This window comes from Boleophthalmus pectinirostris, unplaced genomic scaffold (assembly GCF_026225935.1).
Source record: "Boleophthalmus pectinirostris isolate CB_2022bp ecotype Guang Dong unplaced genomic scaffold, ASM2622593v1 HiC_scaffold_16, whole genome shotgun sequence".
NCBI lineage: Eukaryota > Metazoa > Chordata > Actinopteri > Gobiiformes > Gobiidae > Boleophthalmus > Boleophthalmus pectinirostris.
In genome coordinates, this window is record NW_026571095.1 from 28,718,725 (window position 1) to 28,738,452 (window position 19,728).

General features: G+C 41.1%; 1 protein-coding gene across 1 annotated transcript in view; it reads right to left on the reverse strand.

Annotated features, from left to right (window-relative positions):
- LOC110174899 (adenylate kinase isoenzyme 5) overlaps positions 1 to 19,728 on the reverse strand; it is a 262,298-nt gene that overhangs the window by 204,843 nt on the left and 37,727 nt on the right. Inside the window, exon 3 of the mRNA XM_020941015.2 lies at positions 17,630 to 17,802. Coding sequence (XP_020796674.2) covers positions 17,630 to 17,802 — 173 coding nt within the window. The remainder of the gene's footprint in view (positions 1 to 17,629; positions 17,803 to 19,728) is intronic.

Below are 19,728 nucleotides of genomic sequence, written 5' to 3' on the forward strand. Positions count from 1 at the left end.
AACTTAAAACTACAAGGCTAATTTACATAAACTATAAGCGCTGAAAAAAACTGCTCGATTATTGGGCCATAATGCAATCAGTTTCTGTCGGATTTACGATAGCCATAATGCTCCAACAATCCATCAAGATTCGTAGTTTACCATGTCCCACATGAAATCGGTTCAAGGTCAGTAAGCACAACCAGAATTAATACATAAGGCGCACCGGATTATAAGGCGCACTGTTGATTTTTGATAAAATTAAAGGATTTTAAGTGCGCCTTATAGTCCGAAAAATACGGTAGTCTGTCTACACGTCCATAGCTCTAAATACTGTGCTCCCCCTTGTGATGTCATGAAGCAGTAGTTTTAAAGTTAACAGTTATACTTTTTACCTTTAGTTCAGCAGAGATTGGCAAATTCCAGGGCTGAACTCATCCAAATGACTCTAATGAAGTGAATATGGAGTTTAGAAACACAGTGGAGCACCTCCTGTATCATCACAGGACATCACAAGGTGGAATAAAGTGTTTTCTGTTTGAGAGAAGAACTCCAGGTATGTTCGTGATGAGGAAACAACATTGTAAGATAAATAATATGGTCCCTTTAAGATGTTTTCGATCAATATATTGCGATTTAAAATGATCCAAGGGGTATGACAGATTATAACTCTATAGCACAACTGGTCTTCATGGTAGGGCACCTTGAATCTCTCAGCCGTCCTTACATAATTGCACACATCTTTCATAATATATAGCTGTACAGTTGTCCATATGGCCCCGTCTCGCTCTGCTCTTCCCGCTGGCGTGACAGCGGTCTTGAGATCACGAGAGGCCAGAGCGCCCCATCCCCCCTCAGCGTCACTTACTTCCCCTTGGCTGGACAAGGTCTGTGCTGCCAAATGCGTTGCTCCAAGGCACAAATATGATACAGGAGATATTACAGGAAGAGCACGCGCTTCTAAATATAGCACCAATATATAGATTCAGCGTTAAGCAGATTTTACCATAGGGCTGAACGATTTTGGATAAACATTGGGATTCGATTTGAAATTGATGCAAATAACACAATGACGATAAAAAAAACACTTTCTTTAGACAACAGAATGTGATTTGTAACATTAAAACATCGTACTATTATTATGTACAGGTTCATTTCTACTTATCTTATACTTTTTAGTGTCAATACCTGCTTTAGTTTTAGTTTTAGTATCATTTAGTATCCTAGTTTTGGTATTTTTGACAACCCAATTTGTGCAAAAATATCGCCATATTGTGAAATTAAATCTGGTGATACAGTATAGTTATCATGGGCTGCTGTCTTGAAGAGGATTTTGTGTATATTTTGTGCCAGTGCTACAATTTTGTTGCTTATTTATTGAAAGGAAACTTAATTATGCAGCAGACTTCAAAATATCTGAATTTCATATTGACTTCGTGAAGGATACTGTTTTTAAAAAGAAGGTATTATGCAAAATCAACCTTTTGGAGCTTTCGACCATGTTATAATGTTATTCCCTCATTAAAAAAGAGGTTTTATATGTCATCCGCGCGTGTTTGAGTAATTTAGTGATCTCTGCCGGGCCATATTTGAACAACACAAACAAACCATCCATGCTCCCACACGACACTTCTCCTACAACTTCACAAACCTGACGCGATGTGCAAACAGTGCTCTGAAGGGGGAGTGACTTAGCGCAGAGGACAAAGGGAGGGGAAATATTAAACAGCTGATATGTTGTAAAAGATAACAAAAGATGGTGATATAAATATGTTTTGTGTTAGCAGTTAATGCCCCATGTATCAATTACCACATGTATCGTATACGTATCATGATATTACTGGAATGTGACCCATGTATCCAGAACTGTATTTTTCGGATTATAAGTTGCACTTTTTTTGATGGTTTGGGTGTTTCCTGTGACTTATACTCCAGTGTGACTTATATATTACAATTTGCACACTGACAGCTTCAAGAAGCTCTCATCTTGTGTGTCAGTATCTGCTGCTCCTGTTCCTCCTGTACCACTGTCACTTTGCTCTACTGCGCATGTCTCCTGCAGAAAGAGCCTCTGTTCTGTCTGTATCATGTCAGTCAATCGCAACATTACTTCTGTGACACTGAAAATTTAAAATTAAAACAAACTTATAAAGACGACTGAGAAAACAGAACACAAATGCTCCAAAAAGAAAATCATATTTTGCAGATTACAAGCTGCAAGTTGTGAAATCTGCAGCTGAAAACAGTAACTGAGCAGCAGAAAGAAAGTTTGGAGTGAGACTTGTGACACCGGGAGGATGCAACATGGAACTTTCCTGGAAGTCACTGGATGGATCGACAAACCCTGGACTTCAGCGACACCGAAACCATCCTGTCGGGATTCAGAAAGACCAGAATAATTCTAACTGGAACTGATGCTGAGTCTGACGACAGCGACACAGAAGAGGAAGCGGCGCTCTGTTTACCTCCGGAGGTCGTGGAGTTGCTCAGAAGTGACACCGAGGATGAAGAATTGAATGGATTTAGTGATTTGGAGTGAGATGGAGAGTTTGTTAAACTTGTTCTGTTCTGTTGTTTATGTTATAGTTTATCTGAAGAACTGTTCATATGTGACGTTAACAGTCTGTTGTTCTCTGTTCTATTGTTTTTACTCGAACTTGACTTTCAAGGTGAAATGTCAGTTCTTGGTCTCTGATTTTATAAAATACATTTCCCCAAAAAACGTGTGACTTATAGTCTGCTGTCACTTATATATGTATTTTTTTCTTCATTACACATTGTTTGGTTGGTGTGATTTATACTCCAGAGAGACTTATATTTTGAAAAATACAGCACTGTATAGAATCATGAGGGACCCTGTAATTCTCAGCCTTAATAACAGCATTTTTGATTCACCTAATAATATTGACATCCCTGTACTGATGCTGAGTAATACGTTATACCGCTGCAGACGGAGGGAACCAGACAGATCTGAAATGTAATCTAAAGTCCATCTCTGTGATTAGTGTGGATGTGCGACGGTGAGCGGGGGAGAACCATTGAGAAATAGTCGCATGGAGAAATGACGAAAAGCTATTACGCCTTTAAAATGACTGCACCGCCTCAGAAACAGGGCTCTCTCCTAATACTAGTGTACTTGACAAATATGAACAAAAAGTAATATAAGATCGATACGAGAGCCTTTATTTGTCCCACTGTGGGGTCGTGTTGTCACCATATCAGAATTTAGAACTCGATTTTGATACTAAGGAAAAGATTTGATACATTAATTAACTGGATTCAGACGCCAAAAAAAACACTCTTTCCTTGGGCACTATAACGTGATTTTCAACATTAAATCATGATGACAAAGGCTTATTCTTGTTAGAGCAGAGACCAACAGCCTGTCTTAACCAGCAGCACGTCCCTCCCACGTTAGACCCTCGAATGTTACAAAGCGTCAAGTTCATATAGACTGAAATGACCAGAGGATATACATTTCAAACTGAAGGTGACGACTCCTGCTGAGGTGTGGCCAGATGTGCTCGATCTGATTTGCAAAAGGGAAGACAAGTGTTTACAATGGCCACGTTTACATGATGTTTAATTATTCTGAATTAATTGGGAATTAAATTATTCTCCTTTGAGTTTAAATGGAAATAATAATGCCGAATTGAGGTTTACATGGAAAACTATTTAATTCCGCTCAACGTCTGGCGGTCGGGAAGGGTTCTGATTGGACAGGAACACGAACGTATTTACGACGACCAGAAGAAAACACACACTTCAGCTGCTACCGGGTTTTTTTATCATCTCGGTGTTACGACCCAGCTCGCTTGGGGTAAAGGAAGTAAAAAAAATAACCAAGCCATTAACCAATAAATTAAATAATGTTTAATTAACAGGGGTGTAAAAGGTAAATTAACAAAACAGACTAATTTTCATTTTAATTTAACAGTTTAATTTTCATTGAATTATTTTATTATTCTTGACATGGTTTTATTTTGTGTGTCTTTTTGAGTTTTATTTCCTGTTGTATTGAATGTTTGCCCAAGTCTAATGTGTCTCACCTGTGTCTCATTCATTTGTGTGCATATTAAAGTTGCCGATACGATACATACCTCGACAAATAGGCCACGATACGATACATGTCTCGATACAGTGCACCTTCGATTCAGTACGATATATTGCAAACTGATTCCATACAATTCAATAAAAAATAAAGGCTAAATCATGGCTGTGATACTAAAAGTCTTTGTGGTAACACTTTATAATAACTACACATTATTTAGCCTTAATAAAGCATGAACAAAGACTTAATTAATAATGATTCACGCTTAGTAAATACTTAATAAAGGATAATTAGTCTTCACTTTAGAAAAGCTCTCAAAAAGACTTAACTAACAGATAACAGCTGCCTGAATTATCATTGCACTGCATTATTAGTAAATCATTGTCTCATAGTTTACTAATGATTAATAAATGCTCAAATGGTTAGTTCATGAGTAATTAAGTATGAAATAATTATGAGTAACTATTTACAGCACAGGCAAATTAAGTGCAAGTGCTAATTAAGGTAGAAATTAAGTAGTTACTAAGTGTGAATCATTAGTCTTTGTTCATTATTAATTAAGTCTTTGTTCATACCGTCTTTGTTAAACCACTTCTTGTGCAAAGTTCATATGAAACACAAACATTTCAATGATCAAAACTGTGAAAATGTCAAATGTGTCGCATAAACGAGTTTCCTTCCCCTAAACAAGCAACAAAACTGTAGCTCTGTAACAAAATAATTTAGTAAAATACATAAAAAAATACTCTTGGCGATACATTGATACAGCAGCCCACGATATCGATACTGTATCATCACATTAAACGACACGATATATCGATATTTCAATATTTTTGCACATCCATAATGCATATTTACCCCGTGTTCTCCTTTGCCCTTTGTTGTTTCATTTGTCGTTATCAGTTTCACGTCTGTTTGGGTTTTTGTGTTTGGTTCCGTCTTTGTTTTATTAAAAAGCTTCGGAAATTAAGTCTTGCATTTTGGGTGCTACTTTAGTGACACATTCTGACTGTGAGCGGGGTCGCCTCTCCACAGAGCTGACCTCTAACTTGGTCTGGTTTGTTCTCCGTGAAGATAGAAAGGATTAACGCCACACTGTGAAACATTCCAGACAAAGCAGAAAAGCATTTGACGAACCCTCCACAAAATGCATGTCTAACCAATAACCAATAATCAGAGTCTTACCTCAAACTCTATTTCCAATCTCTTCCACCCGAACGCACTTTTCAATTTGTCAGAATGAAGCTCTTTTCTATTCAGGAAGTTGCTGACCTCATAATGTATTCCATTATTGGCAGGTCACCCGTTCTATATTATATTATATTTCCACTGGTATAAGACCTGAGAAATAGACTGACCTATTTTATTTTTTATTTTTTTCAAATGAGCTGAATAATGCTTTTTGGCTGGGCTCGAGAATATATACTTCTTCAGACTCATATATTCAGTCACTGGTGAATCTCAAGTTCAAACGCGAGTGATTGACAGGTGGATTAGCCAATCAGGGACGGTCGGTATCAAAACAAATACAGCTCCTTATGAGAAAAAAAAACTAAAGAAACAAAAGTCACAAGGGACGGAAAAACTGCAGAATCAGTGAGTGAAGCTTTAAAGTCATCTGAGGTGAGAGAATGCGATCATGTTTTCTCACGTTTTATTTATCGCTTTTTCACCTTCAACGCGCTCAAAGCTTTTTACAATCTCACATGTACAAACACACACAAACAACACACAAACACACACACACACACACACACACACACACACACACACACACACACACACACACACACACACAAACACACACACACACACAAACACACACACACAAGGACACAACAGTTCAGTGTTTATGTCAAAAGTGGGATTCGATCGGGGGACGAACACTTAACCTTAACTGAGCTGCTGTTGCCCCTAGTTCAAAAAGACGGGTGATCAATGAGCAGTGTCGGGGAGTAACAGATTACATGTACCGGAGTTACATAATCAGAGTACAAATGATGAGTAACTGTATTCAGTTACAGTTACTGTTTCAGTGAGGGGTAATTGGATTACAGTTACTTTGTTGAAATAAATGGATTACGCGGCAGTATTTTCCTGTTTTCATATTTTGAGCTAAACCAGGACTAAAACCAGGACCAAAACCAGGACTGACCCAGGACTAAATCAGGACTAAACCAGGTCTAAACCAGGTCTAAACCAGGACTAAACCAGGTCTAAACCAGGTCTAAATCAGGTCTAAATCAGGTCTAAACCAGGACCAAAACAAGGACTAAGCCAGGTCTAAACCAGGAGTAAACCAGGTCTAAATCAGGTCTAAACCAAGTCTAAACCAGGACTAAACCAGGAGTAAACCAGGTCTAAACCAGGACCAAAACCAGGTCTAAGCCAGGTCTAAACCAGGTCTAAATCCAGGACCAAAACCAGGACTGAACCAGGACTAAACCAGGACTAAACCAGGTCTAAACCAGGACTAAACCAGGACTAAACCAGGTCTAAACCAGGTCTAAACCAGGACTAAACCAGGAGTAAACCAGGTCTAAACCAGGACCAAAACCAGGACTAAACCAAGTCTAAACTAGGACCAAAACCAGGACTAAACCAGGACTAATCCAGGTCTAAACCAGGACTGAACCAGGACTAAACCAGGACTAAATCAGGTCTAAACAAAGTCTAAACCAGGACTAAACCAGGAGTAAACCAGGTCTAAACCAGGACCAAAACCAGGACTAAACCAAGTCTAAACTAGGACCAAAACCAGGACTAAACCAGGACTAATCCAGGTCTAAACCAGGACTGAACCAGGACTGAACCAGGACTAAACCAGGACTAAATCAGGTCTAAACAAAGTCTAAACCAGGACTAAACCAGGAGTAAACCAGGTCTAAACCAGGACCAAAACCAGGACTAAACCAAGTCTAAACTAGGACCAAAACCAGGACTAAACCAGGACTAATCCAGGTCTAAACCAGGACTGAACCAGGACTAAACCAGGACTAAATCAGGTCTAAACCAAGTCTAAACCAGGACTAAACCAGGAGTAAACCAGGTCTAAACCAGGACCAAAACCAGGACTAAACCAAGTCTAAACTAGGACCAAAACCAGGACTAAACCAGGACTAAACCAGGACTAAACTAGGAGTAAAACCATCATGGAGACTTGGGCTCAACAGAGAATTTGAAGAGAACAAACATGAATTTTCAGGATGTGGTCTCTACATTCATGTAATTTTAAAAAGCAAGACAATATCAAGTAATCCAAAGTATTCAGATTACATTACTCACTTTAAGTAATTTAATGGATTCCGTTACAAACTACATTTTGGAGTATGTAATCTGTAATCTGTAGGGGAATACATTTTAAAAGTCACCTTCCCAACACTGCCAATGAGCTCCTTTGTTTTACGTGTGTCAAACTATAAACAAATCTGATTGGATGATCATGTTTGGTCAGACTGGAGACGCGACAGAGGGCGTGTGGGTAAAACCAATCTGTATCCATCTGGATTTGTCAGGTAAGAAATGTCTAAACAAAAACATTAACACCTTCTGTTTCTACACCTCTAAGTCCTAAGATGTCGTCCAGTGTTGTGCCCCTGGGTAAACATAGAAAACAACAAACTAACTGCAAACACTTTAATATAACTATTGTGTTTTGTTTCAGTCACAAACACACCTGCATATTTAGACCTGCTCAAGACGAGAGGTGACAGAGCCTTTTCTGTGGAACAACCTTCCTCTTCCTGTCAGATCCTCTCAGTTTGTAATACAGTTTAATACTAGATTGTTTTTAGTCTAGTATTAAACTGTATCACCTCTTGTCTCTGGCATTTAGTACTAGTTAGTCAGGTTATCTTAGTGTTTTTATTGCAGTTTTCACGTGTTATCTGTATATACTAGGGGTGTAACGGTACACAAAAATCACAGTTCAGTATGTACCTCCGTTTTGAGTTCAGTTTGTTTCATTTTCAGTACAGTATGGGAACAAAATGCAAAATCGCAAAAGTGTTTTTATTAAACCAATAATTAGTTTTAACATTATACAAACGGGAAAATAAAATAAATGTAAAGTACTGCTTGGTAATACTAATAAGTTAAATAAAATAATCTCACATAAGCAACAAATGTTTGAAATATTATTTAAAACAAATAAATTCCTTGCAAACAGTGAAGAAAACTTTTCAAAGAGTAAAGAGCAGCACTAACAGTTCCAACATGAAATTTTACTCAATCTTCATATTTTTGGCCAGAAAAACAACTTGTCCACATTGTAAGTGCAGATCTGCTGCAGGTACGATGTTGAAAATACCCTTTCGCTGTTGGGGACAGAGGTCTCCGGTACAACGACCGTAGTTTTGCGAGGATTCACGTGGTTCGGAGGGACGTAGTCAAGGCGGGGGGCAATTGTTGTCAAGGTGTCTGCCCTAACTATGAATGTCACCCCAATCACGGACAAGTTCCCTCGTGAATATTAAAGAGCCGAGCCTTTCGTGTAGCTGCACATGTAGTGGTGGAATGTAAACACAAACAAATTGCTCGAACTCGTGCACAGCCCTGCACCGAACCGAACGACCTGCACCAAAACAGTCTGGCACGAAAACATGTACCGTTACACCACTATGTAACAATTTCTTTTGTTTTTACTGATTTCTATGTGAAGATGAAGTTGTTTTAAATGTGCAACATAAATAAACTTGAACTTCTTAGGTTCTTTTTAAAGACAATGCAGTAAAGTGTATTTACCTTGTTGACATGTTTCGGCTGCTCGCTGCAAGCCATCTTCAGAACTGTCACCGGTGTTGGTGGTGACGTGTCGTATATCAGCTGTTGTTACTTCCTGGAGGCGTGGTCAGACCTGATGGACCTGGCAGGTCGCTCAGACTGACCACGCCTCCCATCGCCCGGTGTAATAACTTTATTTAACCTGTAATTACACCCTCACGCCAGTAGGTGGCGCATGACTCCTCGAGACGGTATCGTGAGGTCAGAGGTCCTCCTGTCCAATATGGCAGAAGCGAGGCAAAGAGGAACAGCACGATTGCTTGTCTCATTATTTCCTTGTGTTTTACAGAAACATTTAATCTGCCCAACAGGCCCAGAACCTGGGTCTGTTACAGATTCTTGAGCGACCTGCCAGGTCCATCAGGTCTGACCACGCCTACAGGAAGTAACAACAGCTGATATACGACACGTCACCACCAACACCGGTGACAGTTTTGAAGATGCAGCAGCCGAAACATGTCAACAAGGTAAATACACTTTACTGCATTGTCTTTAAAAAGAACCCAAGAAGTTAAAGTATATAAGAAGACAAAATGAACATCTTTTGCTTAATAAATAAACTTGAACTGAATTGCCAATGTCTGGTGAACAGACTAATAACAGAGGATTACTCAAACAATGAATGAAACAAAACACAACTCCAGGTTTGTTTTTGAGGAGGTACCAACTTTCTAACACGGCTTAAACCTCACAAGACTTTTTGTATAATATACCTTTAACTCCTAAACCTGAATTATTACAAAGCTTTACTGGGTATTTCTGACTACAAAGATATAGATTTTTTTCCACCGCTGCTCCTGACAGGTTTACCCCAGCGGCAGTGAAGGATGGCTCAGGTTTAGAGGACGTATTCATGGATCAATACAATACACCTCACACCTCCCTCCTCCATCGCTCAGCCCGGTTACAGTAACTCGGCTGCTTTCAAAAGGAAGGGAATCTGGCTTCAACAAATCCTGTGGAAAGCTATGGCAGCCCCGCAGGGACATAGCATCTATTAAAAAAAAACATTTGCTGTATTATTGATGTGACGGTGAGCCATCCTCTGGCCGTCAGAGGGAGAGACCTGTGGGATTTGTAATGGGGTTCAAACACAGGTCAAAGTTGGTGACCCTGTGGAGACCTGCTCTCTGTTACTGCAGGTTCACTGTGCAATCTCACTACGAGCAGATTTACAACTAAAAAGTAGATTTCAACGACTCATGTTACACTATAATGTTGTTTCCTCATCACAAACAGACATGGAGTTGTGTTTTATTTCATTCACACATTTAACACACAAACCCTGCACATTTAAGCTTAGAAATCTGTGTATCACTCATTCATTAGTTTTTCAAAATAAAACCAAAAATAAGAAAATGAAAATAAATTCATAATTTTCTCCAAAACCAAAAAAAAAAAAAACAACAGATAACGATTCCTTTTTTCATTTGTCCATTTTATTGAATAATGGAAAAAATGGATAACGGACGTTTCCCTTTTCTGTGACTTAAACTGCAAACTGGACTTTTGCGCCGCATGATCATGAGCTTTGAGTAATGACTGAAAGGACAAGATCACGTAGACAAGTGGTCGAAATGAGTTTCCTCCGCAGGGTGGCTGGGCTCCCTTAGAGACAGGGTGAGGAGCTCAGTCACACGGGAGGAGCTCGGAGTAGAGCCGCTGCTCCTCCACGTCGAGAGGAGCCAGTTAAGGTGACTTGGGCATCTGTTCCGGATGTCTCCTGAGCGCCTCCTTCGGGAGGTGTTCCAGCCATGTCCCACTGAAAGGAGGCACCGGGGAAAACCCAGGACACGCTGGAGGGACAATGGGCCAATCCCATTTCTAATTTGTACTCCTACCTCTTGCCTCTTTAAACTGAGCCACAAGAGGTCAGGGTTGAAAGTAAACCGATATGAACTGGAACACTCCTTCATCATCAATAATCTCTGCCAGATTTTACGTAAGCAGAAGCAACGAGTTTTTGTCAGAAATCCAGCATGGCGTCTACAATTTGTGAACTTCTTTGGTCTCTGTGGTGGTGGTAGCAGTCATCTTGCTGGTGATTCGCAAGGCATTCTAAAAAATTGCTCATACCCCTCCGTTTGGCATGTGCCTCTGAAAAATCTTTGTTTGGAGGGGTATATAGCACTAACACTTTCCTCTACCCCTCTCTGTCTCTGGGCTGGCCTGGGAACACCTTGGGGTCCCCCTGGAGGAGCTGGAGGAAGTGTTCAGGGTGAAGGAAGTCTGGGAGTCCCTGCTTAGACTGTGGCCCCCATGACCCAGCCCCGTTTAAGCAGAAGAAAATGCTGTTCAAAAATACAATGATTCTATCTGGGGGAGGGGCGACTCTCCACAGATCTGATCTGTAGTGCTGTAACCTGCTTGTTTTCCTCCTGATAGAGGAGAAGTAAATTGAATCTATAATATCGAACATACCAGATAAAGCAACAACATTCATGGAGACAAGCTTTAGTCAGTGCACCTTTAATAAAAGAAACCTCTGACTCCGACTTCCACATCAGAAAACTGTGGAGCCCAGTGGGAGCTGACGTCACCGTAAACGTCATCACAATAAAGAGCAGCATGTTGACGGCCCCTCCTGTGGATCGCTACACATCACACCGGCGAAGTAGAACTTTTTTTTGTACCAGAATGACTACGCAATGCTGCCAAATCCTACATGTACTGCTGAATGAGAAAATATAATTGCACAAAGTATGGAGCAGTGGGTGTGTACTAGAGCCCGACCGATATGGATTTTGTTGTGGCCGATATGAGACCGATATAATGATAGTTGGAGCTGCCGATAGCCGATATAATCACCGATATATTTAGTGATGTAAAAATTCACTGTAAATCTTGAATTATTTAAAAAAAAACTTAGGTTTGGCTCTTGTGGATTTTAAACTGGGTTTATTTAGGAAACATTTATTGTTATTCTGCCTCTTTACATGAAATGTCATAGGACTAAAGCAGGTCTAAGGCAGGTCTAAAGCAGGACTAAACCAGAACTGAACCAGCACTGAAAAAGCACTAAACCAGGACTATAACAGATCTAAACTATGTGCAAAACAGAACTAAACCAGAATTTAACCAGGACTGAGTGTCGGGACTCGGTCTCTATCTCTCTCCCTCTCTCGACCCCAAGATTAGTCCTGGTTTATTTATTTTATGCTGAATATATTTTTGCAAGTTTTTTTTTACACTATGCACACGCAGAGTTTTGAAAGTTTCGTTTTTAGCCGCTGCTGCTGTCAAACTACCACGAGTCTGCACGCGGCATGAAGAGAAAAAAGTGAGAGAAAGAGAAAACACGGCTCCCAATAAGGATCAGGCTCCCGTCGTGCGCTTCAAAGAGCCGGATCTAAGAGCCGCTTCGTTCGCGAACGACCCATCACTGCTAGCGAGTAAATAAACAATCGCTATTAGCCTTTAGCCGTAAATGCTGCGTGCCGCGGTAATTAATTATATGCGCAAATTTCATCATTCACACGTCTATTCACAGCTCATTTACATATCAATGCAGGTCCAGTAACAAATATACGGCCAATATAGTCACTTTACAATAGACCAATAGAAAACGGCCTATTTATGTGTGGGAGCTACAGCAGCTAACCGCTAACAAAAAACTTGCTTCAAAGTCGACATATTTCCAACACTCACCGCTCACACAGGCTCCTCCTCACATCACAAGTCTGCACTAATAAATGTCCTTTTAATCCAGACTCAAATCGATTGTCCGAAAAAAGAAAATAATCCCAGTGTTTGGATCTATGTCTGCGGGTGTAAACAAACGCACGTGACTCTCACACAGACAAATGACTCCGCAGATAAATACTGATGTGGAGCCACATATTAGGACATTTATCTGTCTGTAAATTGGATTAAATGAACAGAATGTAGAGAGTCTAAGCTTTATAACGACGTATAACATGCCCACGTGAAATATCGGCCCCTATCAGCAAGTATATCGGCCGATAGCCGATATGCTTCCAGGTGCTCAATTCGGCCGATAATATCGGCCAACCGATATATCGGTCCGGCTCTAGTGTGTACTGTGGTGGTGAAAACAGATCAGATCAGAGCAATGATGTTTGGAATACAGGAGAATAAACAAACACAAATACAACTTCAGCGGGTAAATGAGAAGGAAACAACTGTAACATGGATAAAAAACAGCTCTAAAAAAAACGATTTTGCAGAATATATCCGCTTTAATGTCTGTACACTTATATTCCTGCATCCATCAGTCTGATATGTTATTATCAGTGAACTCAGGCTTTATCAGACTCATGCAGCATAAATGAGGAGCTCCAGCCTCAGTCTCTCCTCACACGTGTCTGCAGGAGGTCCGTGCTCTAGTTTGGATTTATCTGCTCACTCGCATCTGGAGAGGAGGACACAGAGGGAGGCAAACACAAGAGCTGAGTAGACTGTTTGTAATATGCAAGATGAAAGTTAAAAATAAATAAATAAATAAACTATGGCTTTAAGAAACTGCCGATATCAACAAATACCAGTGCACAGACTGACAACAGCATTTATTTCTTTTAAACTAAACTGAAAAAGACAAAACTGGTCCAAATGTTATGTAAGTGTTTTTTATCTCTCAAGTAACTACAGAACAGCTTTGTGTACATAAAAGTTCAAATATTATGAGAATTTCTGGGTCTTATTAGATAAATTTATATGTCTTATGTAGGGAAAGGCGCCTGTTCAGGGCTGCTCCCCCATTCTGACAGAATCCACAAACCAGGAACCTAGAGAAGTCGGTTCTGTCTGACTGCCTCTTGGTATTTACAACCCCAAGAGAACCGATCTTCTGTGCTCTCACACCTCTCTCCCCCCACGCCAAGTGGGACATGAATCAGAATGGGAAATTAACATGGCTCTGCTAAAGTGATAAGGACTGTTAAATAATGACATTCCTCATTTTGCTTTGAAGAAACAGACCCACATCATCTACATACCAGACCATCAGGCGCCAAGGTTTGGACCGGTTAAAACCGCGATGGACCACGGTTTGGACTAAAGAAGGACTGGATTAAACGCATCTTGATAACTAGTTAAAAATGTTTTAACTGTGTTCTATATAAGGCTCATGTTGATGCAAGATAAGTTCGCCACATTGTTTAATTCATGTGTTCATAGTCTCTTGTGTGTATTTCATGTCATGTTCCCACTGAGGTGTTTGCAGTAACTTCACGGCGTGTTTTCGGACAGATACACCTTTGATTCCCCTGTATGAATCATCGGCCAATGTTATCGTAAACAGTTATGAAGTACCTGAAAGTGGGAAGTTATCAAATTAATATTTACAAATGATATTTGTATGGGGACCAGTTCAGCTCAGATGCGGGCGTGCTTTAAATTTGCATATAACAACGGCCACCAAGTGCACTGACCAAAACGAAGCCGCTTAACTTTTCTTCGCTTTTCGCCTTGCCTCGCACCTGCCGAGAGCTGAGGACCCGAGTACCGTCATCACGCCGCTGCCTGCCCGTGCGCACGACCACCGCCGAACCCCGCAATCGCCGCATTCCACACGGACCGAGAACAACATCGCCAAGTAAGGCTGGTTCTGAACAGTGAATGAATAAGGGTTGGCATCCCTCTTTTTGCGATTGCGTCCAATTATTCCCAAGGCAAGCGCAGTAGCGACTTAGCGAAACGCCATAACTGAGCTAAACTGAACCCCGTTTTTATAACTACCTCAGGTTGTTAAAATCGGTGCTTTAATGTTACGTAACCAGAACTTGGAAGCTGGTGTCTAGTTATTGTTTGTTAATAAACCACACAAAGGAATTTGCTGGTTTCAGTGATTTTTCTTAAAGTTATCATCAGGTCACTTTTTCGGGTACGTTCCCTTCAGATTGATTAAACTTGATAAGTTGTTGTTGTCGCATATGGTTAAGTTTGATTCGGTCAGAATCTGGTGCCCCGCATATGTATAATTTCAATAATTCATCAAAAGCTAAACCACATATGCTCAAACACGCACATCTTACAACACGTTAAGTCGTATTTCTCCTACACTTACAAGGGTATTGGCTGAACCTATACATTTTTTTCAGTATCAGTGCCAATGTCAGATACCAGTAAAAAAAAACATTAATATTTCAGTTTTTGGGGGATAATTCCACTAGAGATACCACAATTTCAAACTTGATTGCGATACTAAACAACAGTCGATCACGTTAATTTTGAATCAACAAACTAAATGTAGGTTGTTGTGTGTAGTGTGAGGAGACGAGGCTGCGTCTGACACAAACACTGGAGTTGTGCCTCACAGTCCCACGTTTGGACTCTGGCTCCTTGGAGACGCTGTACCTCTCAGTGAGTGTGTTTACAGCACATCAGTGTCCCGGTATGATCGTGTATTTGAGTTTCCGGTTTCGTCATGGTGCATGTAAACGCAGTATTCTAGGTTACTGTAACATAAAGTTGAGTGCACATGTGTCCAAAAGACAAACACTTTCAATAATTTCATCACAACAGTAGCCAAAATAAAGTGACCAACATAAATAAAGTGAGTGAAATGTCTGTAAAATAAAGAGCTGCACTAAACCTGCACACGTCTGATCTCTGAAAACATGAACCATCTCCAACACGACACACACACAGAACAGACTCACCATCATCATCATCATCAACATCATCTGTCACAGAGAAAACACTCATATTCCACAAGTCGTGTCCTTTAGTCCGACAGAAGCTGAACCGCATCAGCGCACAAGGAAAGAGACGTTTTTCCAGCACTTATAGTTTATGCAAATTAGCCGTTTTAAGTTTAGTTTTCTGTAAAACGTAAACAAATGTGTTAAACTTGCATTAAACATTATAATGTCAAACGGGCTGATGTGGCTCTAGAGTGGTTATGGTTTATATGTTGTCAAGTTTATTTATGCAGATTAGTAATAGTAATAATAATGATGAAAATTTTAGTATAAAAACGTAAATGATTAATCGAAAATCGGTCGTTAATTCTCCCAACGATAGATGAAGAAAATTGAATCGACTGCTCATCCCTAGCGTGGACAACAATTGATTACTGTCACATCTATCATTTCTCTCCTCTGCATGGTGACAGAATATGATCATGTAGGATGCTAATGACCACAGTCCCTCTCTCTCTCTTCTCTTTCTCTTTCTCTTCTAACTCCCCCTCTCTCTGCTTGTGTTATTATGAATGATGCTAATTAGCCCCTGGTTTCACACATGCAGCGCTAACGACCCTGAAATAACTGGACACACGCTGCACTGGGCCTCCCCCTCTCCTCCCTCTAAGGACCGGTCCTGTGTGGACACTTATTGGTAGATTTGGGGGTGACTGTGAGGAGAGTTCTCGGCGCCGCAGAAAACATTGCTTTGATGTATTACTTAGAAGTGCTCTGGGTGTTTGCAAAGATAAGAGATTATATCTTTTTTTTCATTTTGATTGTGTCTATTGCACTGAAAAAAAGTTCTTACTGTGAGCAGGCTTGCATCTCCACAAACCTGACTCTAATGCCGATTCTCCAAGTACCAACTAATAAATATGGAGTGAGCGAGAAACTTGTGACAACCGGGAGGATGCAACATGTAACTTTCCTGAAGTCACTGGATGGATTGACAAAGTCTGGACTTCAGTGACACCGAAACCATCCTGTCTGGATTCAGAAAGGCTGGAATAATTCTAATTGCAACTGATGCTGAGTCTGACGACAGCTACACAGAAGATTAAACGCCGCTCCATTAACCTCCGGAAGTCGTGGAGTTGCTCAGAAGTGACACAGAGGATGAATAATTCAAGGATTTTGACATGATGTTAACAGTCTGTTGTTCTCTGTTCTATTGTTTTTACTATAACTTGCCTTTTAAGATGAAATGTCGGTTCCTGGTCTTTGGTTTTATAAAATACATTTCCCTCAAAAAGTGCGACTTATATATGTTTTTTCTTCTTCATTACACATATTTTGGCTGGTGCAACTTATACTCCGGAGCGACTTGTAGTCTGAAAAATATGGTACAACGAAACATCCCATGATCTCGGAATTCTTAAACTCAGGCACCATTTCAGATCTCGGAGCTGGTTCCGAGTTAGAAAATCCAACATGGCTGTGCCCTGGGTTTGGAAAACTGTGTTATATCTGAGAGTAGTATTATTCAGCCTTTATATGCTCTGCACTGTTTTACTCTTGAACATTGATTTTAAATATATCTAATATGAATATCTGGGAAAATAAACAGACTCAAATTACTGATCTTTTTGACGGATCTGAGCACTTTTCTAGATTTTATTGCTAGTTTTATTTATCCTATTGTACATATACTGTAATGTATCTCTTATTGTGTTTCTGACATGAGCAATGGAACAGAAACTCACTCTGAGCTCTGACCTCCGAGCATATGGTACACAGCCTTATTTAGCCTGGAGGAGGGCTTCCCCGCTTGATTCCATGAAATGACTGTTCCTTTGGCTATAATCTTCCACAGTATGGCACAAAACCTCCATTCTCCACAGAGAATGCTCTTAAGTATAGTTTTAACTTTCCATTTCCATAGAACATACAGGCGACACCTCCAGAAAAGTGAAATAACACACTTGCATGTGATCTTTTGGACTTTTGTTCACTCATTGGTCCAGTGCAATAACATGGAGTCAATGATTCGTTGACAAAGCAAAACATGTTCATGTCTAGACTGAATATTATCAGTCATTGTGAGTAAGAAATTGTCCCTGACCCACAGCTGCTTTTAATTTCTTAATTCAAGCAAATGATCCTGAAGTAGATATGACTCTTTTGCAGTACAACAGACTGGTACAGGTCTGGTCTTAGTCTGGTGAAGTACCTGAGGGGCCAGCTCTCCATTGGTGATGATCTTGGCGATGAGGCTCCACTTGCGGTTGCTGGTGGCGTTGTGGATCATCTTCTTTCGGAGTAGTTCTCCCACAGACACGTACTGGAAACCATAGCGCTCTGCGATCTTCAGGCTCTGAGTGCCTTTACCACTGCCTGGACCACCTGAGCACAAACACACAGTTTATATTTACTCACTCATACAGACACATGTTAGACAGTAGGAGGTTTAAAATGACAGAAACATCCTTAAAAAAGCCAAAACTATTTCAAAGGGGCAAATCAACCACAAATAACCACTCTAAGGTGTCATAGTGCCCCTGGGCAAGACACTTTTCCTTTTCCTTCCTTGTTTTTATATAAATGTGATGTGTGATAGAGCATGGAAACCCGACCCAAGTCTGACACACAGTCGGGTTCGGACATAGATATATTAATGCCTTTCGGGCTCGGGTCGGATTCAATCATTGCTCTGTCGGACGTGGGTCGGGCTCGGACAGAAAAATTCAGCCTGATCCACACTCTAATGTGTGAGTGGTTAGTGGCAGTCGGAGGAGGAGCTGACGTCTCCATAAATGTGATCACAACAAAGAGTCGGCATCTCCAATAGAGAGATTAGAAAGAGTCTGAAGAGAAAGTCCTGTCCGTCCTGACACGACAACGCAATGCTGGCGTTTCAGATTTCTCCACTCTGGAACCTGTTCTCAAAAAGCACAGTTTTCACCCACCCAAAACGCCGGCTCCATGTGGACAAAAGGCCAAAACAAATACAAACTTCACTGTTTCAACCAAAAAACGTTTTCGTGTGGACAGGCCCTAGATGCCCAGCTACTGAAGTCTGAGATGTTTCTTTTCATCATTTATGCACTCATCTGCATTTAACACATACGGGTCATTAAGAAGTAATGTTAATGTAGCATCATAACTTATTTTAACACACGGTAATAAACTGTGCTCCAGCTTGATTTGCAACTTCATATTAACCGCATAAACAGCAGCACTTACTGCACTCAAGCTGCGCCCATCCGCTGTGCCAATAAACAAATAATCCGTCCATAGCTGTTTTGAGTAAATGGTGACGGGAAACAACTGTAACATTAAAAGCTCTGAAAAGTTGATTTTGCAGAATGGGTTTGCAAAGTTTACTGTGTTGTGAAGGAAATTTGAAAGCTGGAACTAGGGCACTGAACGTGGTCAGCTGTTGGTACATGTTCAGTCCAAAAACTGAAATGAATGAATGATTATTCTACTTTAGTAATGTGAGTCTTCTGTGTATAGATGTGTGTGTGGAGGAGAGAGGAGGAGGAGGAGGAGGAGGAGGAAGAGGAGAGAGAGAAGAGGAGACGGAATGTGCTGGTGTTTTCGGGCGAGAAGTGTGAATTCTGACGCTGCGACAGAGGGACAGTATTAAGAGTGTGGGTGTGTGTGGTGCATTCTGTTTATTAGAAATGTTATGAAGACAGGGGCAGAGGAGACAGGAGCAGAGGAGGAGACAGGAGCAGAGGAGGAGACAGGAGAAGAGGAGGAGAGAGGAGAACAGGAGAAGAGGAGGAGAAGACAGGAGAAGAGGAGGAGAACAGGAGCAGAGAAGAGGAGGACAGGAGAAGAGGAGGAGACAGGAGAAGAGGAGGAGACAGGAGAAGAGGAGGAGACAGGAGCAGAGGAGGAGGAGACAGGAGGAGAGAGGAGGAGAGAGGAGGAGACAGGAGAAGAGGAGGAGACAGGAGAACAGGAGGAGGAGAGGGAGAGACAGGAGAGAGAGGAGGAGACAGGAGCAGGAGAGAGAGGAGAGACAGGAGGAGAGGAGGAGAGACAGGAGAAGAGGAGGAGACAGGAGAAGAGGAGGAGACAGGAGCAGAGGAGGAGACAGGAGAAGAGGAGGAGACAGGAGAAGAGGAGACAGGAGAAGAGGAGGAGACAGGAGAGAGGAGGATGAGGAGGAGGAGACAGGAGCAGGAGGAGGAGGAGACAGGAGACAGGAGAGACAGGAGAGGAGAGGAGGAGACAGGAGCAGGAGGAGAGGAGCAGAGAGAGGAGGAGCAGAGAGCAGAGTGAGATGAGGACAGGAGGAGGTGCATTGTAGGTTACGTC